Raw genomic sequence first — 22,052 nt, 5'->3', positions numbered from 1 at the left:
AAGTGATCCATTTGCAATGCATGAATTAGGAAAAAGAAGGGTTTTATAACTGTGACATCATAAAATAGTTCAGTATAATGTAATAAATAAATGCGTGCGTGACTCTAGAAATATTTTCTTACTTTCGTTAAAACATAGTTTTAAACTACAATCTAGATAATTTACGAATACTCTCTCTCATTTCAGGTGCAACAGGCAGTGGCGCAGGCGGCGGCGCAGCAGTTGCAGCAGCTGCAGGCACGCGCTGCCCCTCCCGCTCCACTGACGCGATCGCCGTCACCTGTATCACGTGGAAGTCCACCTGGAGCCGCAGCCTTCCTTACGCCACACACTCCAGGCCCGGGACGCGCCCGTTCCCCACATTCACACTCTCATTCACACGCGCATGCGCTCTCGCACGCGCACTCTCCTCTGCATGCGCATGCGCACAAACCACGCGCTCTAGACCCCGCCGACGACACAGCTGATCTAGAAGAACTCGAGCACTTTGCCAAAACCTTTAAACAACGTCGTATCAAACTAGGTATGAAAAAAAATTACTAGATTTAAACCTTATTTTCAAATGTGAAAAGTGAATCAAATAAAAGAAGTACTGTTAAACATTTCTTTCTCACTGTTATTATTATTTTGATATGATAAATTGTGCTAGTATTGACTATTTTATTTAATTGTTGACAGGCTTTACACAAGGCGACGTCGGATTGGCTATGGGCAAACTGTACGGCAACGATTTCTCACAAACCACAATCTCACGGTTCGAAGCTCTCAATCTGAGTTTCAAGAACATGTGCAAGCTAAAGCCGCTTCTACAGAAATGGCTGGAGGATGCCGACTCCTCGTTGCCAGGTAGCGGCGGGGCGGCTTTAGGAGCTGGTTTGGCAGAAGCCGTTGGCCGGCGACGCAAGAAACGCACCTCCATCGAGTCAGGGGTCCGTGTTGCCCTTGAGAAGGCTTTCCTGCACAACCCCAAGCCTACTAGCGAGGAAATCGCCGCGCTTGCCGACTCACTCTGCATGGAGAAGGAGGTGGTGCGTGTCTGGTTCTGCAATCGTCGCCAGAAGGTATAATTATTATGTACGATTCCTTAAAGTAAAATTGTTACTTAAAAAATTCAATCAGGTCTTATAAGTTTGCTCTCTTTCAGGAAAAGCGGATAAACCCGCCGGCGGGCGAGTCAGGTCCTGGTGGGGCCTCCTCACCTAACAGCGGATTGATGCCAGTGCTGGCCCATGGATTATCGCACGCGCATGCACACGGCGTGCTCGGCGGTGGCCCTCATGGGGTACACGGTCCGCATGGGGCGCACGGAGCCGCACACGCCGCGTTCCAGGCGGCCGCGATGCAGCCCCTAGCGCTGCTATCGCGAGCGCCGCGCGACTGACGCTCGCACATCATGTAAATACCGGCCTCTGTACATAACGGGCGACGTGCAGTGCGCGACAGACTTTAGCGACGATAATTAGTTCTAAAACTAAAGATTATTTATAGATATTGTACAGAATCTTAAAGTTCATGTTATTTTTTATTTCAATATTTACGTGACGAATTTTATATTGTATAGTGGCGTCTATTATCTGTGAAGTGTTTCCCGGCCGACGCGTCGAGTGCGGTAGGAATTAGGTAGCTGTAAGGTAGCGGATAGTATTGGATATATTTATGTGAGGCGCCCTGCGCTCTGTACAGAACTCATATCACTTAGCGCATCACGCGATGTAAGGTGGATGTGTAGAACTATCTATATGTTATAATAAAACATCATAGATCTCTATCTCTCTTCTTATTTACACCCCTCTCGTTCCACAGCATAATTTTTTTTGTAATAGTTTAATTGTGGTAGGCTAAAAGTATCGTCGGTGTTAACAACGGTAACTTCCAATAATACCTTTTGAAAACCGACAATGAATTTAAATAATTAAACGGTTACAGAAATATGTCTGCTCCATATATGGGATTTCAGGACTAAGCTCTGTGTTGTTACTTTTTGTTTTCAAAAATATTCGTAAAAATGACAGAAATTTTAAAATAATATTAAATAAAATATTATAAAATAATTTTTAAATTATTTTATAATATTTATTATTAATTTTAAAATAATATTATAAACATCTAAGATGTTTCAGAACTCTATAGAAAAATTAAGTGAATAAAAAGAATCATGTGAGCTTGTCCTAAAATTTCATATGTAGGTATTACCGTATCGAAATTTTTTTTTCAGTTTCGGCAATTATATTTTTGGAAAAAATAATACAGGGTCTAAAAATTATAGATATTCTTTTCTCTAATTTAATTTACCTTTCTCCCGACATGATTGAAAAACTAGACTTGCAACAAATACTACGAAAATGATCAAAGTGACATTAAAATATGTGATGTTGAAAAATCAAGTTGATATTATAATTATGTTATCTCATAATATTTAATGACTGTTCTGTTCGTGTATTTTATAGACTATAAATTAAAGTTAAAAAAAGTAGGCTTAGAAGAATTACAATATTACAAAAGTGTCTGAACAGGTCGAATACGGAACATTTAAAAGAAAAGAAAAGTATTCGTTGCAAGTCTAAAAAACATTATTTGTGTTAATATTAAATCAAAATATATGAATTCATAATAAAAGACTACAGAAAATTATATATATTTGTTTATTTTGCTGTACGACATCTAGTATTGTAGTATTCAAACAGTTCATCCTGAACAGCGACATCTAGTATTAATTTGTGAAACTACAATAGCACGAGGGTCCATTTTGCGTATTGTTTTGCAATAAATTAAAAGATGGCACATTGCATTCTGGACATAAAATCAAAATTTTAAAAATACTTTTACAATACTTAGACCGGGTAAACGGGTTAATTAATTAAAAGTTTATTTGTTTGATTGATTATTAGTAATACGAATAATAACCAATTTATTTTAAATTCTGCGCAAAATCATAATAGGGTTTATACGATTAGACTTTGCGGTTAATAAAACCTCAGTTTTTCTGTATACTATGGAAAAAAATTAAGTAATTAAACTGTATTTAAATTTTAAATAAAATAAAATAATTTCTAGTAGTGGTAGAGTATATATTATAAAATATATAAAAGACAATCGTAAAATCAGCAAATTTTCAGGTTCGTTGCCACTTTGACCTAGATGAATGCAAACATGTGAACTAATGCTTAGACTTCGCGCGCATACGATGCACAACGGGCAATTGAGTCGACCTTAATCTGCGCTATCGTTCACGTTATCAGTGCGCGACAAGATATCGTCGACACTTCACCTGTATAGTGTAAGTGGCTGTGGCTAAAACGATGACCTGCAAGGACCGGCTGCCGGAGTTACGACGTGTAAGTACCGCGAACTAATTCTCATAAGATAACTCAAAACTAGTAGGACGTTACTTGGCTGACCAAGAAAAATCTTAGTTTAAGGAATATCTAATATTTTCCTTAAGACACGAAATTATAAATATATAACCTTGGAAAAATGTGTATAAATATGAATGTAGGTAAAATGTAGTGACCTCATGTACACAATGACACTTCATAATAAGACGAGTACACAATATGACATATCGTTTATTCAATTTTGTTAAACTGTACTTGTTAACAATAACTTATGATAATACAATTGGTCTTTCTAAATAAGACCGCCTACTTCCGATTGCAAAATAAAAGCGCCCGCTTCGTATAGACATAATGTAGAGAAGCTCTTCTCACTAAATATGAATATTAAAATAAAAATTATTTAAACATAATAATTAAATTATGTTCAAAATCTTTTATAAGTAGTCTCTAAAAGTAAAAAAAAAATTATTTTTCTTTTAACTTTCCTCTTTAAATTTTCATCAACATCTACACCAAATTACTTTAAAATAAGAAATTTAAAAACAGAAATCAAAAAGATTAGTCACATACATATATGCTTACTTTGTCTGTATGTATGTTATATTCAAATACTTATAGTCAGGAATCATCAAGCTTTCTACTGATAGAAAGTAAATCAATGTACGATGGGTACAAATTCCATCTTAAAATAATAGTAAATGGGTATCGAATACTGAACCAAACCAGTGTTGCTACATCCTTATAGATCCTCCAGGTTTTTGTTTCTGTTTCGTGATCATTTGCTTTTCTGGGCAAAGGCAAGCAGGTGATCAGCCTTTTTCAATTGACACAAGCTTTCGACTTTGGGTGTAAGGTATCCCGGTTTCCTCACGATGTTTTAATCAATCCATTGATGCACAGCAGGGGCTCGAACCACAAGAATGAGAGTCACTTGCTCAAGCCGTAATACAGACTATTTCATATAAATCTGTGAAAATAGACAATAGATAACTATATATACCGTGTATAGATAGCGAGTTCTGCCGCTGCTAGTACAGAAAGCGAGCCATTCGATGTTGAGGGCGGGGAAACGTTGCCGCCGCCCGCCCAGCACCAACAGATACAGGAAATTATTATAGAGGTAACATATTTTATATAAATCAACAAATATATGAAATACATGTTGTAAGACTTTTTTTGAAGTGATTAACGCACTTTTTCCTTCGCTATCATGGTTCGATTCGCGCGAAGCTATTTTTCCAGATGGTTGGCCTTTAAAAATTAACAAAGACGATGTTACTTATCTGCCTCACTATGGAGGAGTTGGTTATTGTATAATATGTATGAGAGTAACACTATTTTTTTCGGTAAATTAAATTATTGATTAAATTGATGCTTACAGAAAATAGATATGTAATTAACAAAAACTACAATTAACAATAACTAGGAAAACTAAAGAACTAAAACTACCTGTACATGGTTCAAGTAAGACATTCGTATTTCCAATCAAAAAATTTTGATATATTTACGGCAAGGTAACTCTTAAACTATATTATATTATTGAAGCTATCTTACAAATAATATAATTGAAGCTATCAAACAAATGTCAGTTGAATATCCCAAATAACTTATTCATTAGATCCAATTAAAAATCAATAAATCCCCACATTTTGCATTTTTGTGGTTATTTCAAGTTCGTTGATAATGTATGTAACAATTCAAACAAACTGTTAGTAGATTCCTGATAACGATAGATATGGCTATCTGTGTTTTTCACGAAAATATTTGATTAGTTAAATGAGAACTCGTTTACATATATAACCGAATTAAATCTAGTTCACCTCTTATATACTTTTCCAATTCAACTAAAAGAAGGATTATAAACATTCTACTGATTTTAACACCAGATAATAAATAACGATAGGTAAACTATTAAAACAGTTATCAAAGAATTATAGACATGAAAAATGACTAAATAAGATGAAAATGAGCAATGTTTAGCGTTACTTGACGCTCCCAACGGGAGGCCCAAGCCTCACAGTGGGGCATTTGCATTGTTAATGGGGGCTACTCAAAATTATTAGGAATTACAAATTCAATTTTTCATTATATGTTATAAAAAAATTACTTAATGTTTTTTGTTAAAAGTTTCCTTGTTAATTTCTTTTTAAAATCTACTATTTAAGTTTTATAAGTTAATAATTATGTATGTAGAATATATATATAATACAATATTTATATGAAAGAAAGGCTAAGGGGGGGCACAAAAAAGGTTGGGAATCACGCTCTCGTGCGTCAGTACCCACGAAACGTTATATAAATAATGTAGTTATGTCCGTTTATATAAAACATATAGATTGAACAATAGGTAAACAAAAGTAAAATAAAATAAAAATTTCATTTTTTTTAAATTTGAACATTGCACTGCAAAACTAGAGCTAGCACATGTCACAAATTGCATAAAGCAGTTGATATGTACTTGAGCGAATATTATGATGACATCATTGAGATTAATGAAGCTGAATGTCAACAATCAACACTAAACTACATGCTCTCATATAAAAATAGCACTTTAACAAGCATTATTAAAATCTCTTGTGGCATTACTCAAAGACGCCAAAGACTGCGCACAGCGGAAAAAAGACTTTTGGCATTTCAAGTATTTCAAGACTCAATACAGACTCAATTAATATTTGCATAAAGAATAAGAACAACCTTGTGGGACTTTTTGTTTTGGATATAACGAAAAAGTCAAGGGAGATTTTTTTTATATAGAACAGGGGGCAAACGGGCAGGAGGCTCACCTGATGTTAAGTGATACCGCCGCCCATGGACACTCTCAATGCCAGAGGGCTCGCGAGTGCGTTGCTGACTTTTTATGAATTGGTACGCTCTTTATCAAGATCTAACAAGACTTTCACTTATAATAAAAATTAACAAATTTTAATAATGTTTTAATACAACTTCATCCTTTGTTTATATCATTCATTACCGAACACCACAATTTTCAAACAACGCTTATTAAGAAGCACGCTGGAGTTTCAACCCTTAGTTGTTGACATCCCACAGCACTGCACAATTTGGTTCCTTGTTTCTTGTAAATAGAACAAAGCAAAACTTCTTCCCCCATTCCATTTTTCCTAGACAGTTTTTAATAGGCATCTTCTGGACAGGCGTGCCCTCCAATTGGCCACATCTCACATAACATCAGGTGGGATTGAGGCCAAACGTCTGTCTACATAAAACAGATACGTATAATACAAGAAATACTGGTAAAGGCGGTATCTGCTAAATCATCGCTATTCCAGGTAGAGAAGACTCGCGCTTGGATCAATGATATAATACAGAACACTCTTCATATTCGGCGTCTGCACAGCGATCCTACCTACCATACTAACACCGGTAAGAATTCTCTATCTTAGTAGACCATTGTGGATTAAATAACAATATTTTCCCAAAACGAAAAGAACAATTGTATAAACGTGTAAAGAATTTTAACTAAGTATTGTGTCCAACATTGAAAGCTTCTATCAGTCGATGCGTATTTCTTTCTGGAAATTAAAATCTAAAAATAACAATCATTTACAATTTTCTAAATCTACATAGTAATAATAAAAATAATTAAAAATGAATAAAAAGAAATTTGAAACGAATTTAAAAAGTTTGGTCCCTGTCCCCATCTTTAAGCAGAATTTCCTCTCTATACTCATTCGTTGAGCGAGGAAAGATGCAGCTTTGGGGTGACCGGTACTATCTACCAGGGTACTTAAATCTTTAATTAGTGCACTAAAAACCCACGGCCCAGTTTTTTTCAAATTATTTCTTTAAAAAGCACGTTCAATCAATTTATTAGGTTACAATATCCGCTCAATGTTCGTCAAACATTTATGTATCATCTATATATCAATGCCGAAAATCTATGATTATTCACAAAATGCTAGTAGCTGTAAATTTTAATAACAAAAATTAAACACCTTTTTGCTAACACAAAGCCACCTTTAAGCAATATGTTCTAAGTATATAAATAAACTTTTTTAACGGCAATAATATTTATAAGTGTAATCAGAGAAATTATATTGGATTTAAATACAATATCTGTTCGCGCCAAGTATCGTTTCTGAATATCACTTTATTAAACAAATAAAAAAATAAATATAGTCTTTACTAACAATCTTCTAAGTTACATTTTATCTTATTTCTACTTTATACTTATTAACGAAATTTAGTTAAGGTAAATGTAAATATTATCATATTATTTCCTATTAGACTCCGGTTTCTTGATTGTCTTGCTTTTCAGCATAGGCCTCCCCAAGTGTTCTCCACAAAGATCTATCTCTTGCTTTCCTCATCCATATGGCTCCTGCCACCTTTTTTATTGACCATCAAATTTTCGTCATAAATCTCAACTCACGTTATAGTACTACAGGACCGGGTGGACTCATTGATAACAGCATCTAATGCGACGGGCTTGAAGGTATGCGGCGCCCTACGTCAGCTCGAAGAACGCTGCAAGTCGGCAGGATCAGCTGCGGCAGGGCGCATCACCAGACTACAGTATGCGGTTACTCGTAGATTATATGCTGATGCACTTGAGGATCACCATCGCGTATTGCAACTTCTGCGGGATCATCAATTACGCCTGTTGCATGACCAGATCAGACTAAGTGAGACATTTTTAGATGTTATCTCTTTTCCTTTCCTATTTGTTCTTGAGAATTTCGCTAAATACAAGAGTTTAATATTTTGAAGTTATACTGGGGCGTTAGTGGGAAATGATGAGAGTAAATTTTTACGATGCGCGCGCAACTGACACCCTGAAAGTTAGCTATAGTCGACTTTTTAGTTTTTTTTGTGATATTTAAATAAACATTATTTAACTACCAAATGCGTTATAATAAAACTTTCTATGTAGTACCTTTTTGTATTGTTAGTGTTGTTTTTTCTAAAAAAAATTGAAAATATTTTTATTTTGTTACGCCATAGAACTAAAACACACACACGTTTTTTAAAAGTTACGTGTGTCTTAATATGGAGAGACAGAAATGCTTACTGCAGTTTGCAGACGCAGTCATCGACCCACGCTCGCCACTTCCGGATTACAGCGATTCGATAACGGGGAATTAGTGAGGCGTTAATCACTGTACAGAGATTTTATTACTTCTACATACGCAAAATATTATTATCGGTATATCGGTGTAACCATATTGTTCCTTATTTTTAGTTTATGATATAATCGTGTTATTAGATTAATCGAAAATAAATTTGGTTAGTTCTGAATACTTACTGCATCTGTTCGGACCATAAAACTGGTTTTGTTTTTTCCAATTATTTGTCACGGTCAGTGAATAAATGCTTTTATCACATCTTTTCAGCAAATCTAAGTATAACAGACGAAGAATGCGAGCGGCTCCTAGATTCAAACAACATCTCCTTCTTTGTGGATAATGTAAGTAAATACATTTTCGAATCAAAAATAACTCTCTGTCTATTGATTCAGTTATCTCAAGAACTGTGAGAAACGTTGGCATTTCATCATAAATTTTCTTTAAAATCCCTTATAACATTTCAGAATAATTGCTACCTAAAAAAAAATCATGTCAAATAATTTCCCATATTAGAATAGAAATGTCCAGGCCTAAGCGTTGCTAAAAAGCGTTTGTTTTGTCGGCCTTATGACAAAACGTAGACTAACGATACCGTGCTATGTAACTGTAAGCATGGTAACAAAGACGTGCTACTTTAGTCTATGTAATGTGTTTGGTGGTGTAGGTAGAAGCAGAAACATCACAGGCGCGACTGGCACTAAGAGAGGCTGAGGTGCGACGCGATGATTTAGCCAGAGTGGAGGCAGCCCTGCAGAATGTTCGGGACTTGTTCGTTAACCTAGCACATCTAGTTGCCGCTCAGGTATATATCTGGTGACGTGGTAATAACATATATTTAATCGGTATTCAATCATAGTCTAGGGCTGTGAAGAAGTTTTTTAAATTGTGAAAGAGAAAACTCGCGGTGGTTTGAAATGCCTAAATGTTTTCAATTTCCCAATTTGTTTTGTATTTTTTTAATACGAAGGATAATAATTTTTTACTTACAGTAAAGTATCTATATTGAATAACACAATTAACTATCCTATTAGGCAATTATTATCTTTACAATTCATTAAAATAAAATATAGATTAACTTCTCTACTTTTTGAGATTTGATGGATTCTGAGTTCAACACTGACACAACTGTTACAGCAAGAGCAAGTGGACAGCGTAGAATATTATGCGTTGCAAGCAACTGAGCGGGTAGAATATGGCGGACAGGAGCTTCTTAAAGGGACAGTCTCCAGGAGAAAAGCGAAAAAGGTAACATACCTACAGTAAAGATCATCGTAAACTCAAACTAAATAATTAACTTTATATGTCACCAAGTACACTTTGAACGTCAACAGAAAAGATGTTAAATTGATTTTAAATTTACATTTCCTACCAGTTTGCAAGTCAAGGATGTAAAGCGGGCAAGAAGAACTGGCAAGAACTCTCCGCCACTCTTTTTTTGAATCGTCAAGTTTTCATCATACAAATTGTTTGTAAGGCAGAGCCGCCATAAATATTTGAACTGGAGCAATGTTTCGTATAAAAATCCTAAGAATTTTGGATCATTTAAATAATCTTGAAATTTATAGATAGCTTAATTATTATTAATTTACGTTTAACAAGATAATTCATGATAATTCTCTGACTCTCTAATTTCGCTTGGAAGTAGTATGACTATTTATGAAAACTTATTAAAATTTGACATGCGCGTCTTTTCAACTTCACGTGTCAGCCTCATCTTTTTTCCTTCACCGTTTGAGCAAATCTTATATCTTTAAACGAACGATGATGTTTTTTTTTCTTTAAATAACCAGTTCATATCCTTTTATTATACTGTCGGTAAGATCGAAAAAAAAATTTCATCATATTATTAGTATGTAATCCGTACTTAAATATAATTTACAAAAAACACAATTTATAAAAAAAATACCGAGCAAGCTCGGTCGTCCAGGTCCTGTTTATTATGCATGATACATTGCTGCATAGCCGAGATTCGAATGCACGACCTTACAACTGAAATGGAACGCTTCGCTTGACGAAGTTAAAAAAAAACTTTTAAAATGTATTTTAACATTGTTTGATGACTCGTACCAATGGACACGAACAAATATTTTTAGCTAAGTCATATACTTTGTGTTAGAAAAGTTTTGGCAGTGTTGACTTTAGCGTGCGACTGTCGCCCATCAGTTCATAGTATCGAACCCTGGCTGCGAAACCCTAATGGAATTGAATGTCTATGTATGTCACTTAACGTTCACCCATGTCTTACTTAGAACCAAAAAGTGTACTGTCAGGCACATAAGGCTAATCACCTACTTACCTATTTAAAGCAAAGGCTGAGGTGAAGACCTCAAAATTATCGAAAGTTATTAATTTTGGTTTTAATTTTCAGAAAAAGATTGGGTTAATACTATGTCTAACATCGGGTTTCCTCATCGTCCTCCTAGTGCTTATATACACGTAGAGATAATTTAAGAACTTATTTATTCAGCGACGAATACTTAATGTAAATACGCAAATGAAGCTAGTCATAAGTACATCCTATAGAATATGTTGCTAAATTAATATTAATAAGTTAGGTAAATGTCAGAGGTCAATCGCTATTACAACGCAAGTAACATGAATGACGTTAATACTAAGTTTATGTTAATTAGACTTTGGCATGTAAAGTTAAATATTATAGTCAATAAATGTTTTCATTAAAATATAAACTTCATATAGAAGTTGCCAAATAATATTGTAATTTAATTATATACATTTTTAAAGAAAAGGTATTTTATTTAGCCTATTTTTTAAATGTTTAGTAAATTATCATGTTTTTTTGTTAAATGTTCACCAACTTGCTGAGCAAAAAATATGTAAGAAAAAAAATGCAGCTGTTTTTGTTGTAATAAGTTGTCATAATAAAAATCAAAATTAAGATAATTGTTTATTTTTAATTATTCTCATGTGATCTATTGAAATATTTGCAGACGAAGGTGTCCATATTTTCATTTTCATTCATATTTAACCGGTAGCTGAAAGTTCAAGAAGTATTATGAGAAACAATAAATCAAACTACTTAAATTATATGGTTCTATGTAAATTTATCTAAATACAAATTAAATTCAATCATAATTACGACTCTAGTATTCTCTATTAAAATGACCATATGATATAATGCATATAGTTATCAATCAATATAGTTTTGCTAATTGAATGCTAAAAACATTTGATTTAAAAGAACAAAATTTTATTTGAAATTTATTTTGAAAAGCGACATCTGATGAGTAATTGCTTAAGTCCTGTCATTCAAGAAATTCATTTGGTTTTTATAGAAATTGTTAGATGGCAGCACTAGGATTCTCATTGGCGCGTTAAATAATGCATTATATCATAATTAACAGAAATCAACGCTATTTGACAAGTATTTATTAGTAACTTATAGTGATACTAGCGGATCCGACAGACGTTGTCCTGTCTACACGTCTTTAATTTCAAAATTTCAATTTTTAATACGCCATTTTGATGAAAATTATTATTCAAATGTTATGACAATATCTAACGATCCAGCACATGGTCACACACGATATAACACAATGATAACAAAACTTTTTTAAATTTCGGGACAGACTAAAATTAAAATTCGAATATTATTTAAAATTTGACACTGCGATGGTAGCGCCGTCTGTCGGATCCAATGTAAAACATTCCAAAATCAACAACAACTAATAAATTGAAAATTAATTAATAAAACATTGTCCAGCGGACAAAATTGTGAATCTAAACCATTCCCAGATCCCCTTGAACACACACAAAAAATTTCGCCTAAATCGGTCCAGTCGTTTAGGAGGAGTTCAGTCACATACACACGCACACAAGAAATATATATATTAAGATATAGGAATGCTTTTAAATATTTAAATGAAACGTTTTGAATTTTGAAATCCCGCCATAACGCTGCTCTATCTGTATAGTCCAGTCATTACGTACATTCAAAAAAGAAAATGAATTTGCGCTTCTCATTTTTTAATATGTTGTAGGGGATACCTAGAAAAGCTTAACTTGAGATTGTCCACCAAGCTTGCCTAGGAGCTTTCGCGGCCATGTTGAAAAAAGGGGTAAAATTTGTTTCACGGCAATAACTAGGCTATTCGATGAGATTTCGAAAATTTTTGTAGGACACTTTTTGTAGCTTTCTTTGTGCTCTACAATAACGCCCGAACCATTTTTAGCGTATCATGCATCGTTATCGAGATATCGATCGATAAAGTCAAAAATTTAGGACACAATTTTTGTTTTTTGCTTTTTTTTTCTTTGGGTCTTAATAAATATGAAAAATTGTGGAATTTTAACTTGTAGAGCATATTCAGACCTACAATTTCCTTCTTGGATTTTTTTATGTTGGACAAAAATTACGATCTCCAGCGCGCTGAAAAGTCGGTGAATCCACACTCGGCGTCACTTGGGCGTTATTGTAGAGCACAAAGAAAGCTACAAAAAGTATCCTACAAAAATTTTCGAATCTCATCGGATAGCCGAGTTATTGCCGAAAAACAAATTTTAAGCGTTTTCCAAGATGGCGGCGAAAGCTCCTAGGAAAGCTTGGTCGACAATCTCAAGTTAAGCTTTTCTAGGTATATGTTGTAGGGGATACCTAGAAAAGTAAAAAATTAAAAAATTAGAAGCGCAAATTCATTTTCTTTTATTTGCCTTTTTTTCGGAAGAAATGACTGGACTAGTAGGCAAGATTGTGACGAACTACAATTCGGGATTCTTTATTAAATTATTGATAATTATGGGGTGAGTTGATTTGTTAATGGTATCTGGTCGCAGTTACTTACAGGTATTGTTAAGAGCTACTTGAGCAACATCAGCAAGTGCTAGAAACTTCTCAAGTGTATGCTGAAGATGCGCCTGAAAGAGGGCCGAGATCAAGGATGTCCCATTCGCGATTTCACTGCACAATGTAAACATAATAAAATAGTTTTTAAAACATATTAGTTATTATAATTTTGGATGTTTAATAGGCGAATGTAAATCGATAAACAAAAACGGAGACGTTATACTATGATTGGAGAAACGGAAAGACGGTCTTTGTGTCGAGTCTATAGGTGAGGATCAGAAACAAGTCTTAGGGCGAAATTTGAGTCCCGATGTATTTGACGTATAGGAGGCGGACGTAGCGGTTAGTCTAAGTTTCTGAATATCATTTTTCTTATCTTAGAATCAAGTGAAATACGCCAATATAATAATAATAATAAGTAATGTTTTACATCAACCAACCAATGACAATTGAAGTAAATATCTACTTGAAGACTTTATAGCAAAGAAAAGGTATATAACAATAGCGGAGATAATAAAGTTAAATGAAAATTTAATTTAATGGGGGTTAATTTTGCTACTAAACATTTAGTTTACGTTAGTGATTGTTATTATTGTTTTGTGACTTTTAGGTTAATATAACTTTACATATTACTTACTATAAAGTTAATCCTATTATCCATTTGATTATGAAATTCCCGACTATAGAAATTTAAATGTCTGTGTACTCACCTGGCGCCGAATAAATCTAACAAGCCAAACAGTGGCCTACATTCTGCGATCGTCTGGAAAGAAAACATTCTTATTAAAATATTTAAAAATATATGTATTTGAGTCTACCGTCTAGATCCAGTACCTAGGCTATACACGGATGTAATTCTTAAATTAATTGTCAGGTTGTATCACACTTAACAGTCTTCTGTGCCATCTCTGATTTTGGCGACATTTTTCATCATCTTATTAAAAATAATTCACTTCCTTGCCAATATTGAAACTATGCGCAATAAAAAAAACGGTTTAAAGCCGGATTGGAACGCGCCCCTTTAAACCAGTTATATCTGGTATCCAATTATTTACTATTAAAAGTGTAAGCGAGTTTTACCTCTCTGCTCTTCGAATACACTCATATTAAAGCCGGAGCACGCATCGGGATACGGATCAATGACATTTTGAATACGGTTAAGTTTCGTAGTCTTTGGGAAGGAAAGGCTAAATAAGCTTGTTAAAAGCTAAATGTATAGACCACCGCTAGCAACTCCATCAACGCAAATTCGGCCCTACATGCTCACCTATGAGCGGGAGCACCCCATTTTCAGCCTCTTCCGCTTACCGAATACGTGATACGACGATGGTCGTCGTCGACGGCGGCGTTCCCTTGACGTTGCATAGATACGTGAGCATCTTATACCGCATTTACTTCAGAGTGTTCAGAGGAGTTGTTCGGATTAATACTCGCAGCTAAGTTTTATCATCGGACGTTGGCAGAATACAAAACGTGATGTGTACCGCGACGTCCGTTGTTCCACAACTGAGCGCACCATCATTATGTTTAAGCAGCTAAAGAATTTCCGAACCAAACCACCAACTTAAGGCCCTTCAGCTAGAAGGCGTTTCAATTCTTAAAAGGCCGCAACGCACTTGCAAGTATTCTTGGCAATGTAAGTAGCGGCGGTGTCATTTAATGTCAGATGAGCATCATGCCTGTTTACCTCCTATTATATTTAAAAAAACTAATACTTGTTAGCGAATTTTATCGCGCGTTTTTATTTTATATAATTCCTATTTAAATTACGGTTGTCGTCAACAAAAGAAAATACCAATACTAAACGGAATTCATATTCAGCGATACGTATCTATCCCAATTCACTTCCAGTTTTTCGATAACCGAAGACGCGTAATTAATCACTCGCTGCATCACGTTGAAGTGAGTTCTTTAGTGAATTGGTATAGATTCAGGTATAAAACACGTGCCTCTATCTTAACAAAAATTATGTAAAAGATTCGTTGGCCGGTTCCTATTATTCAAGGATTCTAAATTAAAAAGATATCTGAATACGCTCATATAAGTATGGCTTGGACCTTATTAAACATTCTAAAAAAGATAATATGGTCGCATATTTAATACCCATTTTTTTTTAGTTTGAGATAGCGGAAATGTCAGCGCAACACGTCACAAGATGCTTTACACGTAAGAACAGAAGAACTTACCAAAAACAGTAACAATGGCAGGAGATAGACAAATACTCCGCTTGACACAACACGACGATCGTACGACATCTTTCTAGAATATTTACGATACGATATAACCCGCTTATATACTTCAAATAAACAATGCATTTAAAGTCTTGTTTTCCATTGAAATACCGCCTTGTGCTATTTGCTATTGATGAGAGCGCAACTAATCATTAATAAGTACTATTGTTTACATTATTACACTATCATAGGAAAATATTTAAATGAAAATATGCACTACATAGCATATTGAAATGGAAAATCCTTTAGTAGAATGACATTCCATGTCTTAATAATAAAAAAGAAACTAAAATATACGTTTGTTTCAATAAATGTTATTTTACTATTTTACAACATAAATAAATGTTTAAGTTAGTTTATAGCGATTAAATTTTTGAATTGTTGGCAGGTATTTAATAAACACCTTTCTGTCTATCATTACCGAAACATAAATACAAATTAACACAATTTGGAATTCATTTTAAATATAAGTTTCTACTATCTTAACTTGTACACGAATGTTTCATAACGCACATCCGATTCCAATTTCAAACCCTCGCTTTATTTATAGTCTATGGGTCAAAATTGGCATATCCTGGATCGTATCGTAATCGTCCCTCGTGGTTCGATCAAAAGGCAGAGGGGTTAAGGGACGTGGGACGAGGGCAGGGTGAGATTGTGCCAAAAATTCAGTATCCGCGCGACGCTCAGCAAGGGAGCTTGTGTTGTGTCGTGTTCCGTCCTTCGATTCGCGGTGAGTCTTGATTTATGGGCTGAAATATTTATTTTGACAATACTGTTTTGGTTGTACAAATTAATTTATCATATCAAGATTTTTACGTAGCTTTCTAATTTCTCAGGATATCGCGAATATAACCTTTTTTATTTGTTTATTATTCTTCTTATTTATCGAATAAAATATAACAATCTAAAACAAATTACATCAATTATGCAAAAAACTTGTTACCAGCTTATATTATGATGAACTTGGCAACAATTTATGGTATCTTTTGCGCCGATAACTTATATTTGTGATATTGAACTTGCACTTAGAATAAAAGAGAAACTATTCGTATTTAATCTAGTAAGCTTGCTGCTTTTAAATATTAAAAAAAAAACTCACTAGAAAGCAGAATTTTCCGGTTTTACTTAGCTGTTACAAAATTACATCTAAATAGCGTCTTATAAATATTATGTGTATGGCATTATAATTAATTTCTTATTGTACTTATCTTAGTTATAAAGTTTACAGTATATATTTAGTATTATACTAAATTTTTATAGTATTTATACTTAATTTAAAATTAAATACCAAGTTGCCATAGCAGGATAAGGGATCCAACGCATTGCTTGTTATTGTGGAAATAATATCTATAGGATTATACTGGTAGTTGCGTTCAAAAATTTGCTCTTTCAAAGTAGATGATATAGATGAAGTTTAATATTTTCTAAAGCTTGCTTATATTTCTATTTACATACATTTCATAAAAAAACGATTATTACAGTGATTTAAAAAAGCAATAAAACCATCTCACGTTAATATATTCTGAAGTTCAAGTCTATCAATTTAGTATTGTTTCTGAATAGATCGTAATAACTCTTGGCTGATTTTATTTGAATGAATCAGATTTGTCTTAGCCAAGGGTAAATTTAAAATATCAATAAAAATAACTAAACTAGTAACTACATACAAAGTAAACAGTGTTAATTGTCTTCGCTAGTCATGACTAGTGGATAACCTAATAAAGACATTAACTTCTACATACTTTTTACCCTGTTTAAAGCATAAGCCCCTTCAAAAATAAATTAAATGGCAAATCTAAATACCCAATATAATGTGATGCAGACCTTTCATTTAAATTGTAAACGACCTTCATTAACATAGCGTTGATTCAGATGTAATCCTTGTTAATACCGTTCCGAGAGGTCCCCGGGGACAACAGCCCAAATCCCTCGCACCCGTTGACAATTTGACATAATCTGTGCAGCTGTCAAAATTGACACTTGCCCATTGTAAGTTGACGAGACAGTGCGCCAAAAAAATTGTGGTTTATTTTTAATCGACTTCATACCGACTTCATACCATACTGTATGACATATAATTATTTTTCTTAATTTGGACTCCAAAAATTTGCCAACGGGGAAACTTATAACTAGTACATATTGAAATGAATTAACACTTTAAACATTTGTCGGTTTGATAAAAAATACGGATTTTATAAACATGTATATAATTGTTAATAAGTTAGGGTTATATGTGTTATGTATATACATCCATATTTACCTACGTTACATTAGTTAAATAAATAATTTAGATATAAAAACATGTTTAAAATTAAGCTATTAATGTTTTTGGTATTTATGTTTTCATTTGTATGAACGAGGCATGTAAGGTAACATTTTACCAATATATCAAACTGGGATATTTCCGACAGCAACTTGTAATTTTACTAGAAATTTCAACCCTGGGATTTCACCCATACGGATCAAAACTACGAAAGTTAGTAGGTAACTTCTTCATCCTAAATATATCTTAAATTTTTAAATTATAAAAATTAGTATCTTTTTACAAATGATTAGCAAAATTAATGATTACATTGTAAAGAAAATACAAGCAAATTTTTTACCTAGTTTCTAGATTAAAGTTATTCTATTGACTTAAGTTTCTACAATACTTTTGTTGATCTTTCGTTTTATCCAGAAGTTTTTTTTTTTATATAGTGATACTGTCGCCCATGGACACCGATTCCAGAAAGCTCGCGAGTGCGTTGCCGACCTTTTAAGAATTGGTACGCTCTTTGCTTGTAGGACCTTAAGTCGAATTGGTTTGGAAATATTTCAGCTGGTTCTACAAAGCGATGATGAAGATGGAAAATGGAAAATGTAAATTAAAATCAGAATTTTTAGGTGTATGACTCAAAATTCGTAGTTCGTAATTTACGTAGTTATAATTGTATCTATGGTCAATATAGATAGTTCTACCTAGATGTCCAAGTAGATCAGTTTTGGCTTTGTTTTTTTGACTCTTTTTAATTATAATTTTAATTGATTAAATACTTTAAACTCTTTTTTAAGAATTTAAATCGTTTCATAGTAGTTTCCAATGGCTTGATGGATAAGTCGTTAAGTAGGATTTTACTAAACGTTACTTAAGTGCGATTATCTGCTTAGGGCTTCATACAATCCTGATATAACTTAAGTAACTTCAAAGGAATTTTAGGGCCGATGTAATCTTATGTCCGGATTTTCGATGTTTACCTAGAAACTAACTGATTATTTGCTTTTTTATAAGAGAACCTAGACTTTTTTACCCCGGCTTTTTCTCTCTATCTTCTTTGCCGATGAGTAGGGATGCCTACAGGTTCAAATTTAATGACGTGGAATAAGTGATACTTGTCTATCTTATATTACATAATAAACGTATTTTATTTTTTATTATATTTTGAGATGAAAGAACTTTGAATGTGCATGCAACATGGTGAATTTTAGGCGGTATCAGGTGAGCGATCTGTCTATTGAAGTTTTGCATGGTTGGTTTTTGGTTGATTAAGGTGTTGAATATGTGAACTTCCGAGGTTAGGAAACCAATATGAGCACAAGCGAAAATTGTGATCCTTGATTTTGAATAATTAACGTCACACCTTTATGATAAAATGTCGCCAATTAACGTCTCCTTTTTGTAAAATACAAATTTTTAAAATAATATACCAAAGTAATAAATTAAAGATCAAAGTTAGACCTTCAATATTTTGAAGCCAAACGCTTCTTAAATGTGATATTTTTCTACAAAAATATCTTTATTAAAAACCTTTTCTAAATATTCTTATAGACGCCTAATGTATCAGGGACGAGATCACAATAATCAGTACATCAACTGAAGTTTTACCTTTAAATTATAATAATCATTAAAACTATCCTACTATTATTAATCTTAATTATTATTGTTTTAGTTTATTTTATTTCTCAAAACAGGTTGCATAAATAAAATTTAACTCCTGGATTTTCAATACAACCCTTATGCTAAGGCCACTTTTTCCAAATGGTTTGTGTCTTAGATATTTTGTGAACAACATCCATCCAACCTTCATCCTGAAGGATGATATGGTGCGTACAATTGAGGTACTCAATAACACCACACCACTAATGGAGGAATTGACCAGAAGCTGACATACAAATCACAACTGCTATTAACATTCCCCTTTCAGCAGACTTTAACCTATGAACTGGTTTAACTTACCTTTCGCAGTCAGGATTTGAAGTTAAACTAAATTCCGTATATCAAAATATTTTATCGCGGTTGAAATTAACCTTTTGTAATTCAAATAGAAAAATTCAGCATGTCAAAAAAGATTATAGCGTTTTCAGCAGCCCAGGAACTACATTTCACCGTCAAACTTTTACAATGGCCGACTGGCAAAACTTTATATTTGGGGAATTAAAAATATAGCGTATTTAGAAAAATATCGGCGGGGACAAAATTAAACTCGGAGCAGAAGTTGGGGCGACCTTACCTTAATTGGTTTACGAAACAGAAAATACGTCTTTAAGCTATTTCAGCAATATCATCTGTATTTGTCACACAATTCACGTATAATTGTAATTTGGAATAGCTCCAATTTAGCAATTTGTTTCTAATTTCATTTCGTTTCCCTAAAGCGGGGTTACAAGTGAGGATTCGTCTACAAAGAGATTAGCTAAGCTGAGAAGCCTTTGCGAAGGTCGCGAGGCACGATTACACGGATTAGCTAAACGTTGGTTATGTGATAAGTTTAAAACGATCTTGACTCTTAACTAATGTTGAAATGCTGTTTAAATATGGAATGATTTACATCCAGTTTGTTGCGGGTAGTAAAATAGTTAATTTCCATAAATTTGTGTTCCCATCACAAATTTCGTCAGTCATAATATTTACAGAAAATGCAGACAATGGTAACAACACCCGATAGTCAACCAAGTGAGACAATTAAACCACCTCAATGGGTGATCTACACTGATTTAGCATTGCCATAATACTTACTCAAGCTTTTACTGCTGCATGGGTGGTCAAATAAGCCCTTTTTAGAGCTGCACCCCTTAGTCTGAAGTAAATTTTTCGACATGTTAATCACGTCTATAGGCTTATGCCCGAACCCTATAATTAATCCACAATATCAGATAGAAAACAATCTGAGATTGTTAATTATCAGACCGTTACAGTGGATCGATCTCCTATCTGCATCCCAATAACTAAACCAATAAGCCAATACATTTTTGGCGACGGACAGAATGGAATCTATTCGCTCTTTGTAGTCCAAAGGTGTATCCACATACGCCGATCCGATCTACCATTGATAGCTTGTATCGACAGAAGGCAATTACAATCTGTCGATAAGTTATTGGCACACGTTTTACATTTGCCTTTAAAGTAAAAAAGCAGACAGAAATCTGACGTCCCTATTGTATAGTAATACAACTGGATCATGATTGTTACTTTTGTTGGTTAATATATCTATAATATAACAGATAACACTACAATATATTTGTTTATTACTTATACTCGTTATATTATTTATTAACATTTCTTTGCTAGAATTGGCAATCTTATCGCTTTCTAAGAATCTTTTCTATTCACTATATCTATCTATCTATATTCCAATGTCACCTCTATCACAAGTGTCCAGTCTTGCCGTTATTTCGTACAATTTCCATTGCATTGTAACTATTGCAAATAAATTTTGTCTTGTATCGCCTTATTTATCAGTTAAATTAACGGCGAACCATCTACTGCACCTTTATTGCACTTGTTACAACTTAAGTGCGCCCATAAACAGCGCCTCTAAGTTGCGATCTAATCTCCTATCTTTTCTTTTGTGTTATTTTTTAAAATTATTTAAAACAAAACAAAATAAAGGTCAAAGTCGAATATATTATATATAAGTTCTAAAGAAAAGAACATCAAAAAAAGTAGCTGGCTGACACTGGCCAGTGTCAAGAGTCTTTCAGCCGAAATATGTCATAAATGCGATTCATGATATTTTACTTAATAGATGTATAATAAATACTAGCAGACTCGGCCAAGCGTTGCTGTGACTAAGGTTTTTATTATTTTACATAGTAGTAAACTATTCAAGGGAAACGGTAGAAGAACTTATGTGAAACGTTGGTTTTCTTAACACAGCGCCATCTGTTAGAATTGTATAAAATAATAAACAAATATTTGCAATAAAATAAAATTTCGACTATAATAAAAGATCTAAGCTATCCTATCTTTTAAGTTGGACCAGACTGCTCACGGTGTGTCAATTTAATTTAAAATCGGTTAAGTAGTTTAGGAGTCTATCGCGGACAAACATCGCGACAGGAGATTTATGTATATTAAGATTAGGGACAGTAAAACATAGTTTATTATAGATAACTACGTATTAGCATAGCCATATCATCGTTACTAGTAAAACAATATAGTAAACATAATCTGAAATAGTATAATTATAAGTTTATAATAGTGTGGTGGAACCACAAACTGGACGAACAACGTCGAATTTGAAATAATTAACTCAAATACTAAGGCAAATTACATAGGTACAGATCATAACAATATACTGACTCATTAAGTCATTACAATGCGCGATACCTTGAAACATCG

The 22,052-nt window shown here is 33.6% G+C and overlaps 3 protein-coding genes across 7 annotated transcripts in view; all 3 read left to right on the top strand.

Moving 5' to 3' along the window:
* The window catches only part of LOC111001509 (silk gland factor 3), a 134,952-nt gene extending 133,184 nt beyond the window's left edge, over positions 1 to 1,768 (top strand). For all 4 annotated transcript variants that reach the window (XM_045631479.1, XM_045631480.1, XM_045631481.1 and 1 more), the window contains 3 exons: positions 187 to 523; positions 679 to 1,061; positions 1,145 to 1,768. In XM_045631479.1, the coding sequence (XP_045487435.1) occupies positions 187 to 523; positions 679 to 1,061; positions 1,145 to 1,381 (957 nt within the window). In that variant the 3' untranslated portion in view covers positions 1,382 to 1,768. The remainder of the gene's footprint in view (positions 1 to 186; positions 524 to 678; positions 1,062 to 1,144) is intronic.
* Positions 1,769 to 3,175: 1,407 nt separating this feature from the next.
* LOC111001507 (syntaxin-1A) lies at positions 3,176 to 11,124 on the top strand. Of its 2 annotated transcripts, none has more exons than XM_045631466.1 (8): positions 3,176 to 3,335; positions 4,345 to 4,455; positions 6,623 to 6,716; positions 7,733 to 7,978; positions 8,687 to 8,760; positions 9,084 to 9,221; positions 9,554 to 9,664; positions 9,792 to 9,936. In XM_045631466.1, exons 1-8 carry the CDS (start codon positions 3,300 to 3,302, stop codon positions 9,906 to 9,908), a joined length of 927 nt encoding a protein of 308 aa, XP_045487422.1. In that variant the 5' UTR covers positions 3,176 to 3,299; the 3' UTR covers positions 9,909 to 9,936. The 2 variants fall into 2 exon arrangements, with proteins under 2 accessions (XP_045487422.1, XP_022127123.2); XM_022271431.2 differs by lacking the exon at positions 9,792 to 9,936 and adding an exon at positions 10,788 to 11,124 and having other exon boundaries at positions 3,182 to 3,335.
* Positions 11,125 to 16,130: 5,006 nt separating this feature from the next.
* LOC111001510 overlaps positions 16,131 to 22,052 on the top strand; it is a 51,468-nt gene continuing 45,546 nt past the window's right edge. The window contains exon 1 of the mRNA XM_045631463.1: positions 16,131 to 16,184. The gene's annotated coding sequence lies outside the window, so the exon portion shown is untranslated. The remainder of the gene's footprint in view (positions 16,185 to 22,052) is intronic.

The sequence above is a fragment of the Pieris rapae genome, chromosome 15 (assembly GCF_905147795.1).
Source record: "Pieris rapae chromosome 15, ilPieRapa1.1, whole genome shotgun sequence".
In the NCBI taxonomy this organism is placed as follows: Eukaryota; Metazoa; Arthropoda; class Insecta; order Lepidoptera; family Pieridae; genus Pieris; species Pieris rapae.
This window is presented reverse-complemented; position numbering and strand designations above follow the sequence as displayed.